Genomic DNA, 15320 nt, shown 5'->3' on the forward strand with positions numbered 1-15320 from the left:
ATGTCACTGGCAGTTAAACGTCACATACAGCTTATAATACATTGACATGTTGATAACACATAACCAGTCTCAAGACTAGCTATGCATTAGTGAGTGTGATGGTGTTCATGAGGTGTTGTTTCGAGACAGGTGTCGCTCCGCGATGCGTCGCTCTAGGATGGATGAATACAATTATTAGAGTATACCCACTACAAAAAAGTAGACTACACCACTGCCATGGAGCATATGTGTGGGCTGGACCTGTGTTTTACAGGAAAGGAGTGAGCAGAGTGTCGAGTTGTCGATTCTTGTTCAGTTTTCTGTGACTCCTGACCCTCTCAGACTTTGAGTTGCGCGCGTCAGAGTGAAAACAGTTGTGAGTAAATCAGATTTTGTCAGAGATCGGGAGAAATATGACCCCGGGAGGAAACCGGTAGAGGGCAATGAAATCGGGAGTCTCCCGCAAAAATCGGGAGGGTTGGCAAGACACACACACACACACACACACACACACACACACACACACACACACACACACACACACACCACACACACACACACACACACACACACACACACACACACACACACACACACACACACACACACACACACACACACTAGTTAGCTTAGCTAAGAAAATCTGCTTACAGTTCCGTTTCATATGGGTGTTGAGAGATGTATCCATAGATCTCTTAATTTTGCTCTCAAAGTGCACCAGATTGATGCTTTTAACTTCAATATTTAAAAAAAATCTTCCCGGGGGACCATGCCCCCGGACCCCCCTAGAGGAGTTGAGAACCCCCTTAGAGTAGGCGAGGACCCCCCTAGAGGAGGTTAGGTCCACGGTGTTTACATGCTTATTTATACAATATGTGTGCTTAACATAAGACAAAAGTTGGTTCCGTGTTGTGTGTAGTGAGAACGCGCTAGATTATGGATTATCTCATATTTTTAAGCCTCAATGTGTCCTTCCCCCCCCCCCTTCTAACATCACCAGAAGTCATAATTTAAGGGGTCATTTCTCACATTTTCTGGTTTTTGGGTGCAAAATCTATTGAAGTCAGAATTTATTCCAGAACTCTTTACCTGGATATCTCACAGGTGTCTGTGCAGTTAAATCCTATCTAGTGTTGGACCTGCATTCAGCTCTGCCCTGAACTAATTCATAAGAATGTGAAGCTTTTAGAGTATTTTTGTTTTTGAACCTTGTATCTTTCCTTTTTCTCCTATCCTTTCTTGTCTTGTGAATTCCATTCATTCTCTCTCCTCTGCAGCCAATCCGGCCTTTGGTGGTTCAGGTATCTTACTGTGGACTTTTACTGTATAGACCGTCTGAATAGAATAGCACCCCACAATTAGTAAGCAAAAGATCTTTGTAGCAAGACTTTCAGTTTGACCACAAGAGTAACCTAGGCCTGGTTCAAACTCAGCGCTACATTGTCAATTATGTTCTAATAAAGCTTATCTTTATGCGTTGCGTATGTGAGAGGCAGACACTTCCACTTGATCTTAGTTGTTAATGGAGAAATATGGTACTCTTTAAACACATACAGATTTGTAAGACTGTAAGTAAGTCTGAAACCAAAGAGAGATGCTCACCAGGCTGCAGTTACTGGAGTACTCTGCTGGGTTGACCACACTGAGCTGGTACAGCATCTTGCACATGATGATGACACACACCCAGGCTGTGGACAGACATGAGGCCATGGGCCCGAAGCGAGAGAAGGGCATGGCCAGGGACCAGAGCACCACCAGGACCAGGTTCATCACCGAGGGCTGCACAAACAGAACACAAACACTTCAGTTGTATTATGGAACACATATAGATCTGTGCAGATCATTCATCTCTGAGGCTCTGTGTTCCGGATACAGTGCTTTCATAACTCATTCACATCCTTTACAAGTTGCTCATCCAAAGGCAAGATTACAGTTGTACTTATTATGTTATCCCTTACATTTTTCTCAAGTACTATACTCAAGTCAAATGTTGAAGTACTTTTTGCTACTTTATACCTCCATTCCACATTTTGGAAGCAACATTTTTTACTTTCAGTCTGCTACATTTAACTGAAATCTAATTATAGATTCAGATTATTAGCCAATACAAAATGTAAATCAACTAATAAATAAACTGGTAAATAATTATAGGTTAAGATATCAAGCAGCAGCTCCACCTTTACCAGCTGTGATGAACACATTCATAATTGAGTGTACATGATTCAGAAATCAGCAGACAATTGTTTTACTTTTGGAATGTTAGGTACATTTTGTTGCCAATACTTATGTACTTTAACTACATGTAAGTAAGGTTTTGAATGCAGGAATTTCAAGTTTGTACTGCTGCTTTACTCAGGGAAAAGTCTGAGTACATTTCCCACCACAGGTTGTAGCATGTGTTGACTGGATGACTCATATAGAAAAACAAAACATTGATTAAAGTGTGCATGTTAAGAAGATAAAGAGGTATCTGATTTTCTACACTGTTTTATTAATGTCTTTCTCTCTTAGATGTTACCTCCTCCAGGGACACCCACACAGAGAAGAAGGCCACCGTCTTGAAGATGTGGAGCTCCAGGATCCTCCAGATGAACACTTGCACTTTGGTGAGGTTGTCAGAGAACCTTCTGGACAGAACCAGTATCCTGTCCATCACCAGACCCCACTTACTGGGGGTCAACTCCACTGAGAGACAGAGAGAGGAGGAGGAGCAGAGACAGAGAGAGGAGGAGGATAGACAGAGAGAGGAGGAGGAGCAGAGAGAGGAGGCGGAGCAGAGACAGAGACAGAGAGAGGAGAGACAGAGAGAGGAGAGACAGAGAGAGGAGAGACAGAGAGAGGAGAGACAGAGAGAGGAAGACAGAGAGAGGAGGCGGAGCAAAGACAGAGAGAGGAGAGACAGAGAGAGGAGGAGGAGCAGAGACAGAGAGAGGAGACAGAGACAGAGAGAGGAGAGACAGAGAGAGGAGGAGGATACATCAATGGAGGAGTCCATGACAGATTTAGACACCATCAAAAGTCAATTTTTTATTTATCACTTTTTATTTGATTCCCAAGCTTTATTTGACTACAAATGGTTTGGGAGCCATCCTTTATTGTTTAAGATACAGTGAGCTGATGGATAGAATCTATGTTCAGATATTCAGGCTGTGCTTATGTTCAAACTGTGTACATTTAATTAAATATTTGTGTCAAAAAGTTGCATTGTAATTGTAAGAAGAGCTTCTCTCACCTTCGTCTTCAGATTCCTCCTCCATGTTGGTCACCAGCTCCTCCTCTTCAAAGTCAGTCTGCTCAGTCCTCTCCACGCTCTTCTTCCTGGAGGAACATGCGATCATTAGTTTCTTTTAAAGTAAACATTTTAATTCCCAGAGGTATGAGCAGGGACGTGCACAGACATTTGGAGGGGCTATTGCTCTAAACTGGAAAAAGCCCCCACCCAATAAAAAACACAAGATCTTTTGAAAATTATAACTTGTTTTTAATGTAAAAGAAACCAAACGATTATTGCATCAACTAAATTGAACAGTAATTCACATCTCATAACAAAATAAGCTAAGGCGACTACTTGCATTCGGTGACTTGATTTAAAAAATGAAAACCAGGGACATTTTTAGTTTTGCGGTCCATATCTCATCAAAATATCTAATGTTAGTAACTATTAAAGACACAATGGGGACAATTATGTCCTAATGTAGTTTGACCATTGTAACTGCTGTGCAGACATACTGATAAAATAGGGCCTCTAACTAATTACCTTTAAATAAACTCACTAATTAATTAAACCAGTTCAATACGCATTATTCTTATTCTTATCATTCTTTATGAGTGCAGTAACGGTAAGGTATCTAATTACTTATTTATTTATTATTCCATAACTTAATAACAGAGATGGTCAAACTGACGTAGAGACATGGCAGAAATCCTACAATGAAGCGGGACATTGAACTGTTCACCCATGAGAGGGCGATCAAGAAAAGAGAGCGAGCGGCCCCGTTGAGGGAGTTTACAGATGCAAAGACACAGAAAGACAGAAGCTCAATAACAACAAGTAGGCTATATTTAGGTATTTTTTTTGTAAATAACCGACGGTATCAAGAGGGAGTAAAGTCCCCTGGTTTGTCCCTTATACCCTAACTGCCATGAGACAACTAAAAATCAAGTTTCCAAAATCCGACACTGAGGTGGTCTTAACGCACCGGCAGATGACAGCGCTGACGAAGTGTGTTTCCCGCAGCGAGACGCTACAATACTAATTGTGGGCTTATGTTGATTCGGCCACAACAGAAAGAATAAAAACAAACTCTCGCTCTCTCCAGAGGGGCAGGTCAGCCAAAAAGGCCAAACGGGCCGTTGCCCGGGTAACATTAGCCCGTTCTCATGAACTAAGTACAGATCGCGTTCACACCAGTCTATGGTTCACACCTGAATAAGTCCCTGAGGGTGGATTAGGCAAATGAAGCCGCTGACGTCACTTCTTCTTCTGCTTTGGGTTTACTGGCAGGCCGCAAACAACTTCACGGCGTATACTACCACCCAAAGTCCCCGGAGTTGGGGAAGGCTTCAGTGGAAGCTGCTGGGAGTGCTGCTGAAGCCTTCCGAGTAAATCGCCAGAACGCCGACACCTCCTCATCTCCACCGCTCCCATGTTTTATTTTGTGTTGTCATAAGTTAGTCTCTGCGTTTGTGCGCTGGGCTAATGCTAATGCTAATAATGCTAAGGCGAGGATAATAAAATGGCGGCTTCACAAAACTTTTTGGGAGTTTGCAATCAACAGGGACGGAAAAGGGGGTAAAAAGGTTCCCATGAACAAATGTTTGTTCCGGAGTTTTTTGGTGTGAACGCAACCTTTCGGAAATATATCGGAACTAAAGTGGGAAAAGTACTGCGGTGTGAAAGCGCCTTATGTTTGAGGTCTCAACTCCCTAGCTTCTCCTAATGTAATACTGCTTAAAATCTCATTTGCATCCCACACATATTATCAGTTTTATACAGAAGTAATTGGCAGAAGAAGAAAAGTCATTCACATGCTGATATGACGCAATGTGAGGAGTGTTTAGAGAGTGTTACTTGTGTATGGGTGTGATGTGCTCCAGGTCGGTGATCCTCATGAAGGGCTTGTGGAAGTAGTGCAGCTGCAGGATGCAGGCCAGCAGGAAGAAGCCAGGGATCAGAATACTGCTGAAGAGCTCCGAGAGAGCGAAGGTCTCCAGACCAACGGCTGCCAGCCTGAGGAGGGGGGGAGGTTACCATTATATACAGTTATCACTTCAGTTTGAATTTGTATCTATCTTTGTCCTAAATGACTGTGTTTAGACAGCCTCCATTTGCTTTGTGGTGATGTCTGGTATGTTACAGGGCAGGGATCACCAACTACATTTGTCCAAGGGCCCAAATTATTCCTAGAGACACTTTCGGGGGCCAGCTATTTTTATATAGCCCTGAATTTTACTGTCAAGTCGCGGGAGCCTCGTAGCGGGGGCTACTGCAGAGCGCATAAAGCAGACTCTTCACGCTAACGAAGGATCACTTCTTCTTCAGGGCAGGGAAGGCTACGCAGTACGCAGGCTACTGTCCCGCAGCTGCTGCCTCTGTTGGATTCCGGTACTGCACATTACTCACGAGACGTTGTAAATGAAAAATGAGTGGGGGGCGAACGCACTAACCACTCCACCAGCGCCACAGCGTGTGCCGGATGAGAATGTCTGGCGTGCCAGATTTGGCCCGCGGGCCGCCAGATGATGCTCACTGTTAAAGGGCATGTACACTTAAAAAATCGTTCTGCTTTCTATAAAATCACAAACTATAAATGAACGCCAGCAGAACGCTTCTGCAGCTGAAAAAGACACGGGGAAATGGAAGCAGCCGTGTAGAGGAGTAAATAAGTCAGAGTCAATATACAAATGAGCGTTACGCATTTACATTGTTCGTATTCTAACCATCAATTGATTGAATCTGAGTAGATGTAATTCTGTAATATCTTATAATAATTCTGATGTTTTAAGGCCCTGATTTTGTTGCATTCAGAGAGAAATCACATTATGGGTGGTTATAATTATTGCAGGTGTGTTTGTTCAATAACACCACAGGGGACAGGAAGCTTTAGTTTGTAGACTTTCAACTTGTTGGAATTAATATATATCTCCCGTAGTGGTGTGCATTTAGTTTCGGCGCCTTTTATATATATATATATATATATATATATATATATAGTACATCGAGAAAGAGACGGGAAACCTAAAGACCCCGACACGTACTGTTCCTCTGTGAAACCAGTGAAGTTTCTCCAGTATCCGGGGAAGTCTTCAAACTGGTAGGTGTAGATGGAGATCAGCACCAGCATGGTGTACGCCACCACCAGCCACCAGAAGATCTTCAGCAGACGCCTCCACAGGGAGTAGTACACCTGGGGAACAGGAACAAGTCACAACAACACAATCACAACCAGTATCAGAAACCCTCTATTCACCCCAGAGCAGAAACAATTACAATGATACAGCAGAGGGGAACGTGTAAGTAGTGCGAGACAAAGTAGCTGCCAGTAATAACAAGATTACATTGTCATGTTGTTGTAAAGAACTACATATTGCACAACAGTGGGGTTAGTGTGAGTGTCTGTCTGGGATCCTACCTGGTAGAGGCAGAGGCAGAGCAGGAACAGCAGCATGTAGATGATTTTATATCCAACAAGTTTCCCAGCGAAGGAGACCATGATGAACATCCCTCCACACACGTAGATCCAGTATTTGGCGTAACAGCTCATCACCATCCCTCCCAGAACCTTCAGAACCGACTCATTAGAGGACCCCTCCTCTGAAGGAGAACAGGAGGAAGGGGATTTAATACTCTGTTACAAGTCCTGCATTCAAAATCTTACTTAAAGAGCCTGTGACAGCCTCCCAACAACTGTTGTGCAATGAAATATTGGGCTACTAGTCATCTCGAACCGTCAATTTAAAAAAGAAAAAGCGATACCGTTCCGTTAAATATCAATAATTTCGAACATCGCGGGAAATTCCTTCGACTCATTTTGAAGTTTTGGGGGAAGCCGGAAGTGACGTCAATGCGGGAACGCTTCACTGTGCGGCGAGAGAGCCAAACACGGACAAAGTGTGTCGTCATGCGTGAATTACTGAGTTTAGGCACGTTAATAACGTTGTACTGAAGTTGACTACAGTATATTCATATTTGTCAGTGCTTTCATGTCAATTCGGCGACATAAACATAGATGATCGTGGTGAAGATGATGATTAAATTAGGATTACAAATCGGGAGTGAGAGCTGCTGAATTTCCTCCCGTCGGATGTAATATAAAAACAAATCGATTATTTTTGTAGTTGTAAACTCAAGTGGATGAAACTACATTTATTAGTGCTTTCATGTCAATTCGGCGAACATATGATACATTAAATGATCGTGAGGATGATGATTAAAAATCGTTTGTTTGAGCCGGTCTGCATTTCCTGATGAGAAAACAAACCGATGCTTTTTGTAGTTGTAGTACACCAACATGGATTAAACGTGTGTTTTCTTTACCACAATGTTGGGGAAATTAATGGATAAAACGCACGGATTATTATTATTATTCCCACTCCGATCGGGACACTAGGTCCACCGTTTCCCCGCAGCGAGGCTCCCCCCGTTGACAGTTTACGTGGGCTGGGTGCAGTGGCGGACTGGCCATCGGGACGAATCCCGATGCGCCGGTACCGAAGTGGGCCGGTCGGATAAGTCACTAGCACATCCCCCATAGGCGGCGCGTGAGGCTCAGGTTTGGGAAGGCTAAATAACTTCTTTTACCTGACGCTGCCCGCCTCCGGCGTCAATAGAAAAGAGATCAACTCAGTGTGCGGAGTTTAAATCTCTCAAGTCATATTACAGGATAAAGGAAATACAGTTTAAACTGCCGTATGCAGAGAAGACGCCGACGTGTCGCACTTATCATTCATATCACACTGATATCACATCATCAATCAGATCATTGATCATATAATATCACAATTAGTGCTGTCAAAATTATCGCGTTAACGGCGGTAATTAATTTTTTGAATTAATTGCGTTCAAATATTTAACGCATTTAACGCATGTGCAGAATGGCCCGCCCCATACATCCCACCAGTGGCAGCGCCAGGGTATGGCTGGGGTAGGCTACACCCATACCAAGAAATGGCTTAGCCCCACCATGAAAAATGATGTTAAAGTAAGCAAAATAAAGTCTGCCAACTCGCGCGGAGTAAATTGCACAGACAGCAGTTAGTAAGCTTGATTTCAGTAGCCACGGTTTTGAAAACTTTTGTCACGTAGTGATCGTCTTCTCAATAGAACATCTTTGATAACGGCGTGGTGTTGTTGCAGGAAGTCCCGACGGAGAATACTCTTCTCTTTACCATATAATAGTAATAATATGGCTCTGGTACAGGGGTGCACATAACTGGTACGCAGGTTATGTGCGTAATCTGAAATGCGTACCGTCACTTGTGTCACAAAGCGCATTTGCGTACCGACGTACTTGTGAAGCTTTTCCAGAAGGCGGTTAGATCACCGGACGACAGAGTCGGTCTCCGTGTGCACAGACAGGCTGCTGTTAACGTCGGTCTGTACAACGGAACTGTGCCAAAACTACGCCAACCGGCTGCTGAGGGAGACTCCCCCCTTCACTGGAGAACTGCGCTCAAACAGCTGATCACAACGTTCACACTCTGTGGTCACGAAGTACTCCACTAGCCCCCCCCCCCCCCTCTGTCGACTTTCCTGAAGTACTCCCCGTTGATAGAAATCAACACGTAATGAATTAAGACCCCACGGTTTGATGATTGATAGGTGTGTGGGTTGTCTTTCATTTTGACATGCAGACAAATGTTATAATAAACATAGATACTGTATGTTAAATGGATATATCCGCCTTCTTTCATTTATCTTTCCATTCCCACAACAATATACATAAATAAATGGCATATTTTGGACATAGATCGAATGGTGATTAATCATGATTAATTAATTTTTAAGCTGTGATTAATCTGATTAAAAATGTTAATCGTTTGACAGCCCTAATCACAATATATCATATATTTCCTGATCTGAGTCAGCTGAGCCGTATCTGGCCGTGCAACACTCACAGTGTCACAGACTGGATGCAGAAGTATTATTTTAAGCAACACATTATGTTGACGAAACACTCAAGTCAAATGTAATTAAAGTCAGATCCACTCGTGTCTTAGACGTGAACGCGCTCTCAGCTGGAGAGAGAAACACTGGCTTGATTTACCGAGTTGATAACCAGCGTCGTAGGACCGCTTAGCGAGATCTCGTTTGTTAGTTTGTTGTTGTTAGTTTGTTTGCTACTCAAACATATCCAGGGTCTGTTGAACTGGCTTCGTAGTACAGGGCACAGGTGGCTAGCAGCGCTAATGTCAAAGACACAGACATTATACATTATATTTGTATTTTACCAGGATGCAGTGACACAAATATTTACATATTTACATTTACTATCTACAGCACCCGCCGCCCCTGACATCCCCCACTCCCCCCGTTGACAATTTACTAGCGGTACCGAAGTGGGCCGGTCGAGACTCCCGGGCAGGGTGGGAATTTCACGACGGCCACGACGGCCATGGCCGTGATGCCCCGTGAAAAAAAATGCAATTCACGGCCAAAGTGGCCTTTGTGCCCCTGTCAAAAATTCCAGTGTAAATAACGCCAGTGAAGTTAGACTAGTGCGCGCAGTAGTATAGTCCCGTGCCTGTGGATCAGAGCGATTGCTCTGATGTGATTGTTCCGTCGGACATGCCTGTAGGTGCCCGACAGCCTCCTCCTCAGCCGCGGGAGCAAGAGAAGCACAGGTAAGCAAGCGGACCAAGCTGTTTTGATATGATGTGGTAGTATTTGAAAGGACTTAACATTTACGTGTTTATAGAAAGTACTATTGATAGGTAATTACCATTGTATTAGCCTATTTAAAGTCGACTCGTTAGCTAGCTAGTTTGGATAGCGCTAACGTCTTCCCTTCAATGGGTCTACATCTAGTGTTGCTTCTACAAGCTAGCAGATAGCTGGCACCTTTGAATCTAGTATTTTTCTTGCTAAGCGGTTTTGATATAATACATGACTGACTTATGTGGTTTATGGCTGAACTTAACGTATACGTTTAAGAAACACTATTGCTATTCATTCAGCCATTTGTAAAACGACTGGCGTTGACGTTAGTGCTACACTTTTCCGTCATGTTGATTGACTAGCGATAGCTGGTGAGCTATCATCACTAGTTAGGAGGATACGTCTCTCTTTGAAGGAATTGTAGGGGTTACTTTTGGAATCCTTCTCATATGATTTTCTGGGCTTTTTGAACTAAAATTCTGACATTTCTGTGAGATGATGCATAATGTTTCAGTTTATCCTATAGTTAAGTTGTGGGTTTTTGCTGGCATCATGTGGGTGATTCAAACTCTGAAATAGCAGCTTGATTCACACTTGATCAAATGTAAAACAGCGCTGATGTAATCCAAGTATTTAGAATACGGTAATTAGATGGAGTAATGTAACGGAATATGTTACAAATGACATTTTAGAGCATGTATTCTGTATTCTGTAACTCCTGCTTAATACATCATTAATGTTTCTTGGTGAATGAGAATGTCACGGTATTAATCTGAAAGGTAAAACCAGCGTAATTTAACCAAACGGCCTTTGTGCCCTGTCATGTGTCCTTTGTGCCCTTGAAAAAAATGTGAACGGGAAGGCCAAATGGCCTTGCCCCTAAAATGACGAAATTCCAAGCCTGATCCCGGGATGATTTTTAGTCCCAGTCCACCACTGGCTACATGACCGTATGATCGCCCATATTGACGCACCTAATTCCTAAACTTATAACAGATGCAACATAAACCGATCCTTCAGCCTCATGAGCTCTCAGACACGTTCAAAATTAAACTGTCATCGCTGTCTGAGCTTGCTGCTGTGTGCGCCGTCGTGCGTTTACATGCAGAAGCTGCGATCCTGGACGGTGCAGCTGGAGCGCTGTGCCCGCAATGACGTCACACGTCATTTGGCGGGACTTGAAGAATCCCCGAGAAGATCCAGAAAATGGTCAACATTGAAGGCAGATTAATGGTTATCAAAGTACAAATATCCAAAATCAGTTCAGTAACGGTTTTCAAAGGGACAATATTTACTCAAATTGATGGGTTTGGATGATGGGGGAAACTCGTGTCACAGGCTCTTTAAGTAAACACAAAAGAACTGGCATTACTTATATGTTATCGCCCATTTCAGAATCATATCACAAGTTTATATTTTAACCTATAACTATTTGACAATGTTTATATATTAGTTCATATATATAATATTTTATATTAGTTAGTAAACTGAATGTGTAACTAGTAACTTAAGCTGTCAGATAAATAAAATAAAAGCATAAAATTAAAATACTCAGATTAAACTTGACTTGGTTAATAAACTTTATTATTTCTACCACTGGGGAGAGTGACAGTAAACACGGATTCACAAACATGTCTCTGCAGACTGGAAACATATTTCTTCATATGTAGAACGTTTGTGTATTTGTACAAAGCTAACTGGTTGATGGTGATGGTGGCACTAACAAAAGTCTACAGTCTATAAAACAGAGTTGTACATATCGAGTTGGTTAATCCTCTGATATAATAATGCTAGTGTTAGGGTTTTAATGAAGCAGACGTTTATCCTGAAGCAAACTCTGACCTGCCGAGGGACTTTTATTCTTATTCATTTGGCTGAAATACCACATTGGATTTTTGTTATATTTTCAAGTTCAAGATTAATGTTATTTATATAGTTCAAAAGGAGATATGTCAACCTGTAAAAACCAGGGAGCACACTAACTTTTTGTTTGAAAGTGTAGTTGTTCCAATGAAACGGCATGTTCTGTGCTGTTCAGCGACACATGTTTAATGATTAACCAATCAGGAACTTAGTTTTGAGTTGTGTGTATTTTGTGTAAACTGTCCCTTTATGATCGTGTAAACCCCATTAGAACGTTGCCCACTCTATTGGTTTGACCTTTTACAGCGTTGTTTTGTACTGTCTGAGTATAAATTATTCAATGAAATCCTATTACCCGTTACCTAAAAATCTAAAGGTTTTCATCTTGTTTATCAGGAAATTGTTCATTTGGCACAATGTTAAAATGAATTATTAAAGAAATATTACTACACTATTTGGTCCTCTGTATTTTGCTATTGATGTAATGCTGTTTGATTTTCATTGCAGTCACAGCTTCTTATCATTGTAAAGACCACCCCTTGTTATGGGTGGGGGGGCTTGTGTGTATACGGTGGGGGGGCTTGTGTGTATACGGTGGGGGGGGGGGGGGGGCTTGATATCGGTGTTAGGGGCCACGCCTCACCCCTTCCATAAGTTACAATCAGCATAAAGTGTATTTAAAGCCTAAATCATGATGGAGCAGGCCTCCAGCAAGAGTGTGTGTGTGTGTGTGTGTGCGTGCGTGCGTGCGTGTGTGTGTGTGGCCTAGCATTACTATACTTGTGGGGACCTACATCTGTTTACACAGTCACGTGTGGGGACTCGCCTCCCTTATGGGGACAACATGGAGGTCCTCATGAGGGGAATCATTACTTTTAGGGTGAAGACTTGGTTAGGGTTAGGGTTAGGGTTAGGCATGTGTTGGTTATGGTTAAGATTAGGATAAGTCTCCAGGAAATGCATGTAAGTCAATGTAATGTCCCCTGAAGTGATGTATACATGGTGTGTGTGTGTGTGTGTGTGTGTGTGTGTGTGTGTGTGTGTGTGTGTGTGTGTGTGTGTGTGTGTGTGTGTGTGTGTGTGTGTGTGTGTGTGTGATTTATAGATGTCTGACCTCCTGTAGTGACCTCCTGAAGTGGCGTGGTCATTTTCCTCTTCCTGCTGAAGTTTTCCTTCACTGACTGACGCACCAGCAGCCAGAAGGTTAAAGTAAACAGGAGCTGGGGGGAGCCAAAGAAAAAGAGAGAGGGATGGAAACACACAGAAAACACATGGAGAGCAAGAATCCACTTCACTGTGTTTCTGAAAAGTGGAGAAAGCCAACCCTAACATTAAAATGAACCCTCCCTGCACTCAGCTGTTCAGAGCAGTACATTATCATAGAGAACACTAAGTATTCAACCAATATCATGGGGGTAACCGACCTGTGCATAACTTTCATTTTGGAGAATATTTACTAATCATGTATAAGAGCCTAATTAATAATAATAATAATAATATAATACATCTTATTTAAAGGCGTTAATTGTGGTCAGTGTCTTGAAAGTCACCTTGCTCCGGGCAAAAGGCTGAGCTGATGAACACCACCTGCCAATATATAGGTGCCTGGCTAATTGGACTGTGCCATTCCCCTATTGGACCCAGAGAAATTCAAAAACATTCAAACTGCTGCACTGAAACTGTCCTGCAACATATCGCTGTGAATCAGCATTCTCTGATATGAACTTTATCAAATCCAAATTCAGGACAAGACTTACTGATGAACACCTCAATGACTCAATCAGAGTGAATTTGTCAGGATACACTCCCCAGTACAGTGCTCTGGAGGATGCTATGCAGTGCCAGGTGTCACACTAGCTGAGTCAGGACACACTCCCCAGTACAGTGCTCTGGAGGATGCTATGCAGTGCCAGGTGTCACATTAGCTGAGTCAGGAGAAAGACAACAATGCAGTGACAGACTGAATGTTTGAAGACATATGTTTGCTTGATGCAAGTTGAGAAAAGCACAAGCCATATTCCCCTTTTACATGTGAAACTAATTTGTGAAATGCTTGAAATAATTTAAACTATAGAGCTAGAAATGTTATTATTAAAATTAGGAACTTTGCACTCTTATCTGTAAAACTGTTTACTGTAGTTATTGATGTTAAAGCAGAACTCAGTATTGCATGGTGATTATTTGTCTTTTTTTCTCTTCATGAGAAAGTAAAGTTTATTCATGTTAATGTTAATGTTTCTGCTCTGGAGTCACGAATGTGATATGTGCACTGAAATCTATATAAAATAACATGAGTAGCTCTTAGCCACTTTCTTTTTTCAAAAGTAGCTCCCGGTTAGAAAAAGGTTGGAGACCCCTGGTCTAGAGTGCTTTGATCTCAAAACAGAGTGGAGGAGAGTCTGAAATTCGCCTTAAACATTTCTTTTAAACCTGCCATAAATCCCAAACCCTACACTCCTGAGACATAATTTTTCATGAAAAACATAGGAAAATCTCTCCTAGGTTGGAAAATAAAAAAAAGTAAGCAAAATAATTCAACAAAATGTCTGTTGAGTGACAAAAACGTTCAACATGTCTCCATTAAGGCCCATTGTAAATTCAGCCTGATCTTTCCTCAGAGCAGCAGCTGCACACCTTTAGTAAATCTGCCAAAAAGGCCACATTATTGACCCGAAGGTGCACAAAAAGCAGACTCTGACGCTCCTCACGGTCCTGACATCCTCCATGCGTTGACATTTTTTTTCTCATTGTTTCTCATTCAGAATAATGGGAAGGCTCTCCTTTCACAGTACATCTCAATGGAAACCTTTGATCTCAGGGCTCACGTACACAGGTGTTTGATAACGTTGTCACCATGGTAACCTTTGATCTCTGGGCTTACACACACGTTTGATAACGTTGTCACCTCAAAACACAAACACACAGGCTGGAGTTTAAAGACTGTCTCAGCCTATTATTTTCTATCTGATGGAGACTTCATACTGACTTCAACACGTTCCACATATTTTATACATTATTGGTGACGTTTGGTTTTAGTTCAAAAGTTTGCAGTTAAAATATTCTGCTGCTTTTCAAAGTGTTTTTTCTTTCTTTTCTCTTCTTAATACACATCCATTCACTACTACATACATTTAATATTTAACTCCATCAGCCTACTTTCAGCTATAAACCATTCAACTATTAAATTATTCAGCTATTTCCAGACATTGAGGCTATACATTTTGTTGTTTATACCTTTTGTAAACCTTTTCTTTTAAATATTAAGCTTCTTCACTATTTTTCCTACTCTTCCAGTTTAACCTCCTGGGAACCGAGGAAAAATTATTAATATTAATAATTTTTATTTCCTACCTATTTCGGGTTAAAAGAACATCTCGCAATTGAGACTTTTTTAATTTAATTTAATTTTTAAATGTTACAGTATGTCCACTGTAGAGGACGTCGGGACCATTTTAGTTTGAAAAGATAGCCAAAATTAACAGACACACTATGTAACGTATTATGGTTATAGAATGATATTAATACAAGAATACATTCACCTTTATTTAAAACATAAATAAGTAATTGATCTGAACATTGCTGTTTATTTGGTCACTAAAAA

General features: G+C 41.8%; 1 protein-coding gene across 1 annotated transcript in view; it reads right to left on the reverse strand.

Annotated features, from left to right (window-relative positions):
• The window catches only part of piezo1 (piezo type mechanosensitive ion channel component 1 (Er blood group)), a 116516-nt gene that overhangs the window by 40303 nt on the left and 60893 nt on the right, over positions 1-15320 (reverse strand). The window contains exons 13-19 of the mRNA XM_034100629.1: positions 12834-12939; positions 6612-6793; positions 6238-6386; positions 5051-5209; positions 3212-3297; positions 2498-2664; positions 1582-1758 (exon numbers count right to left, since the gene is read on the reverse strand). Coding sequence (XP_033956520.1) covers positions 1582-1758; positions 2498-2664; positions 3212-3297; positions 5051-5209; positions 6238-6386; positions 6612-6793; positions 12834-12939 — 1026 coding nt within the window. The remainder of the gene's footprint in view (positions 1-1581; positions 1759-2497; positions 2665-3211; positions 3298-5050; positions 5210-6237; positions 6387-6611; positions 6794-12833; positions 12940-15320) is intronic.

The sequence above is a fragment of the Pseudochaenichthys georgianus genome, chromosome 15, assembly GCF_902827115.2.
Source record: "Pseudochaenichthys georgianus chromosome 15, fPseGeo1.2, whole genome shotgun sequence".
NCBI classification, from domain to species: Eukaryota; Metazoa; Chordata; class Actinopteri; order Perciformes; family Channichthyidae; genus Pseudochaenichthys; species Pseudochaenichthys georgianus.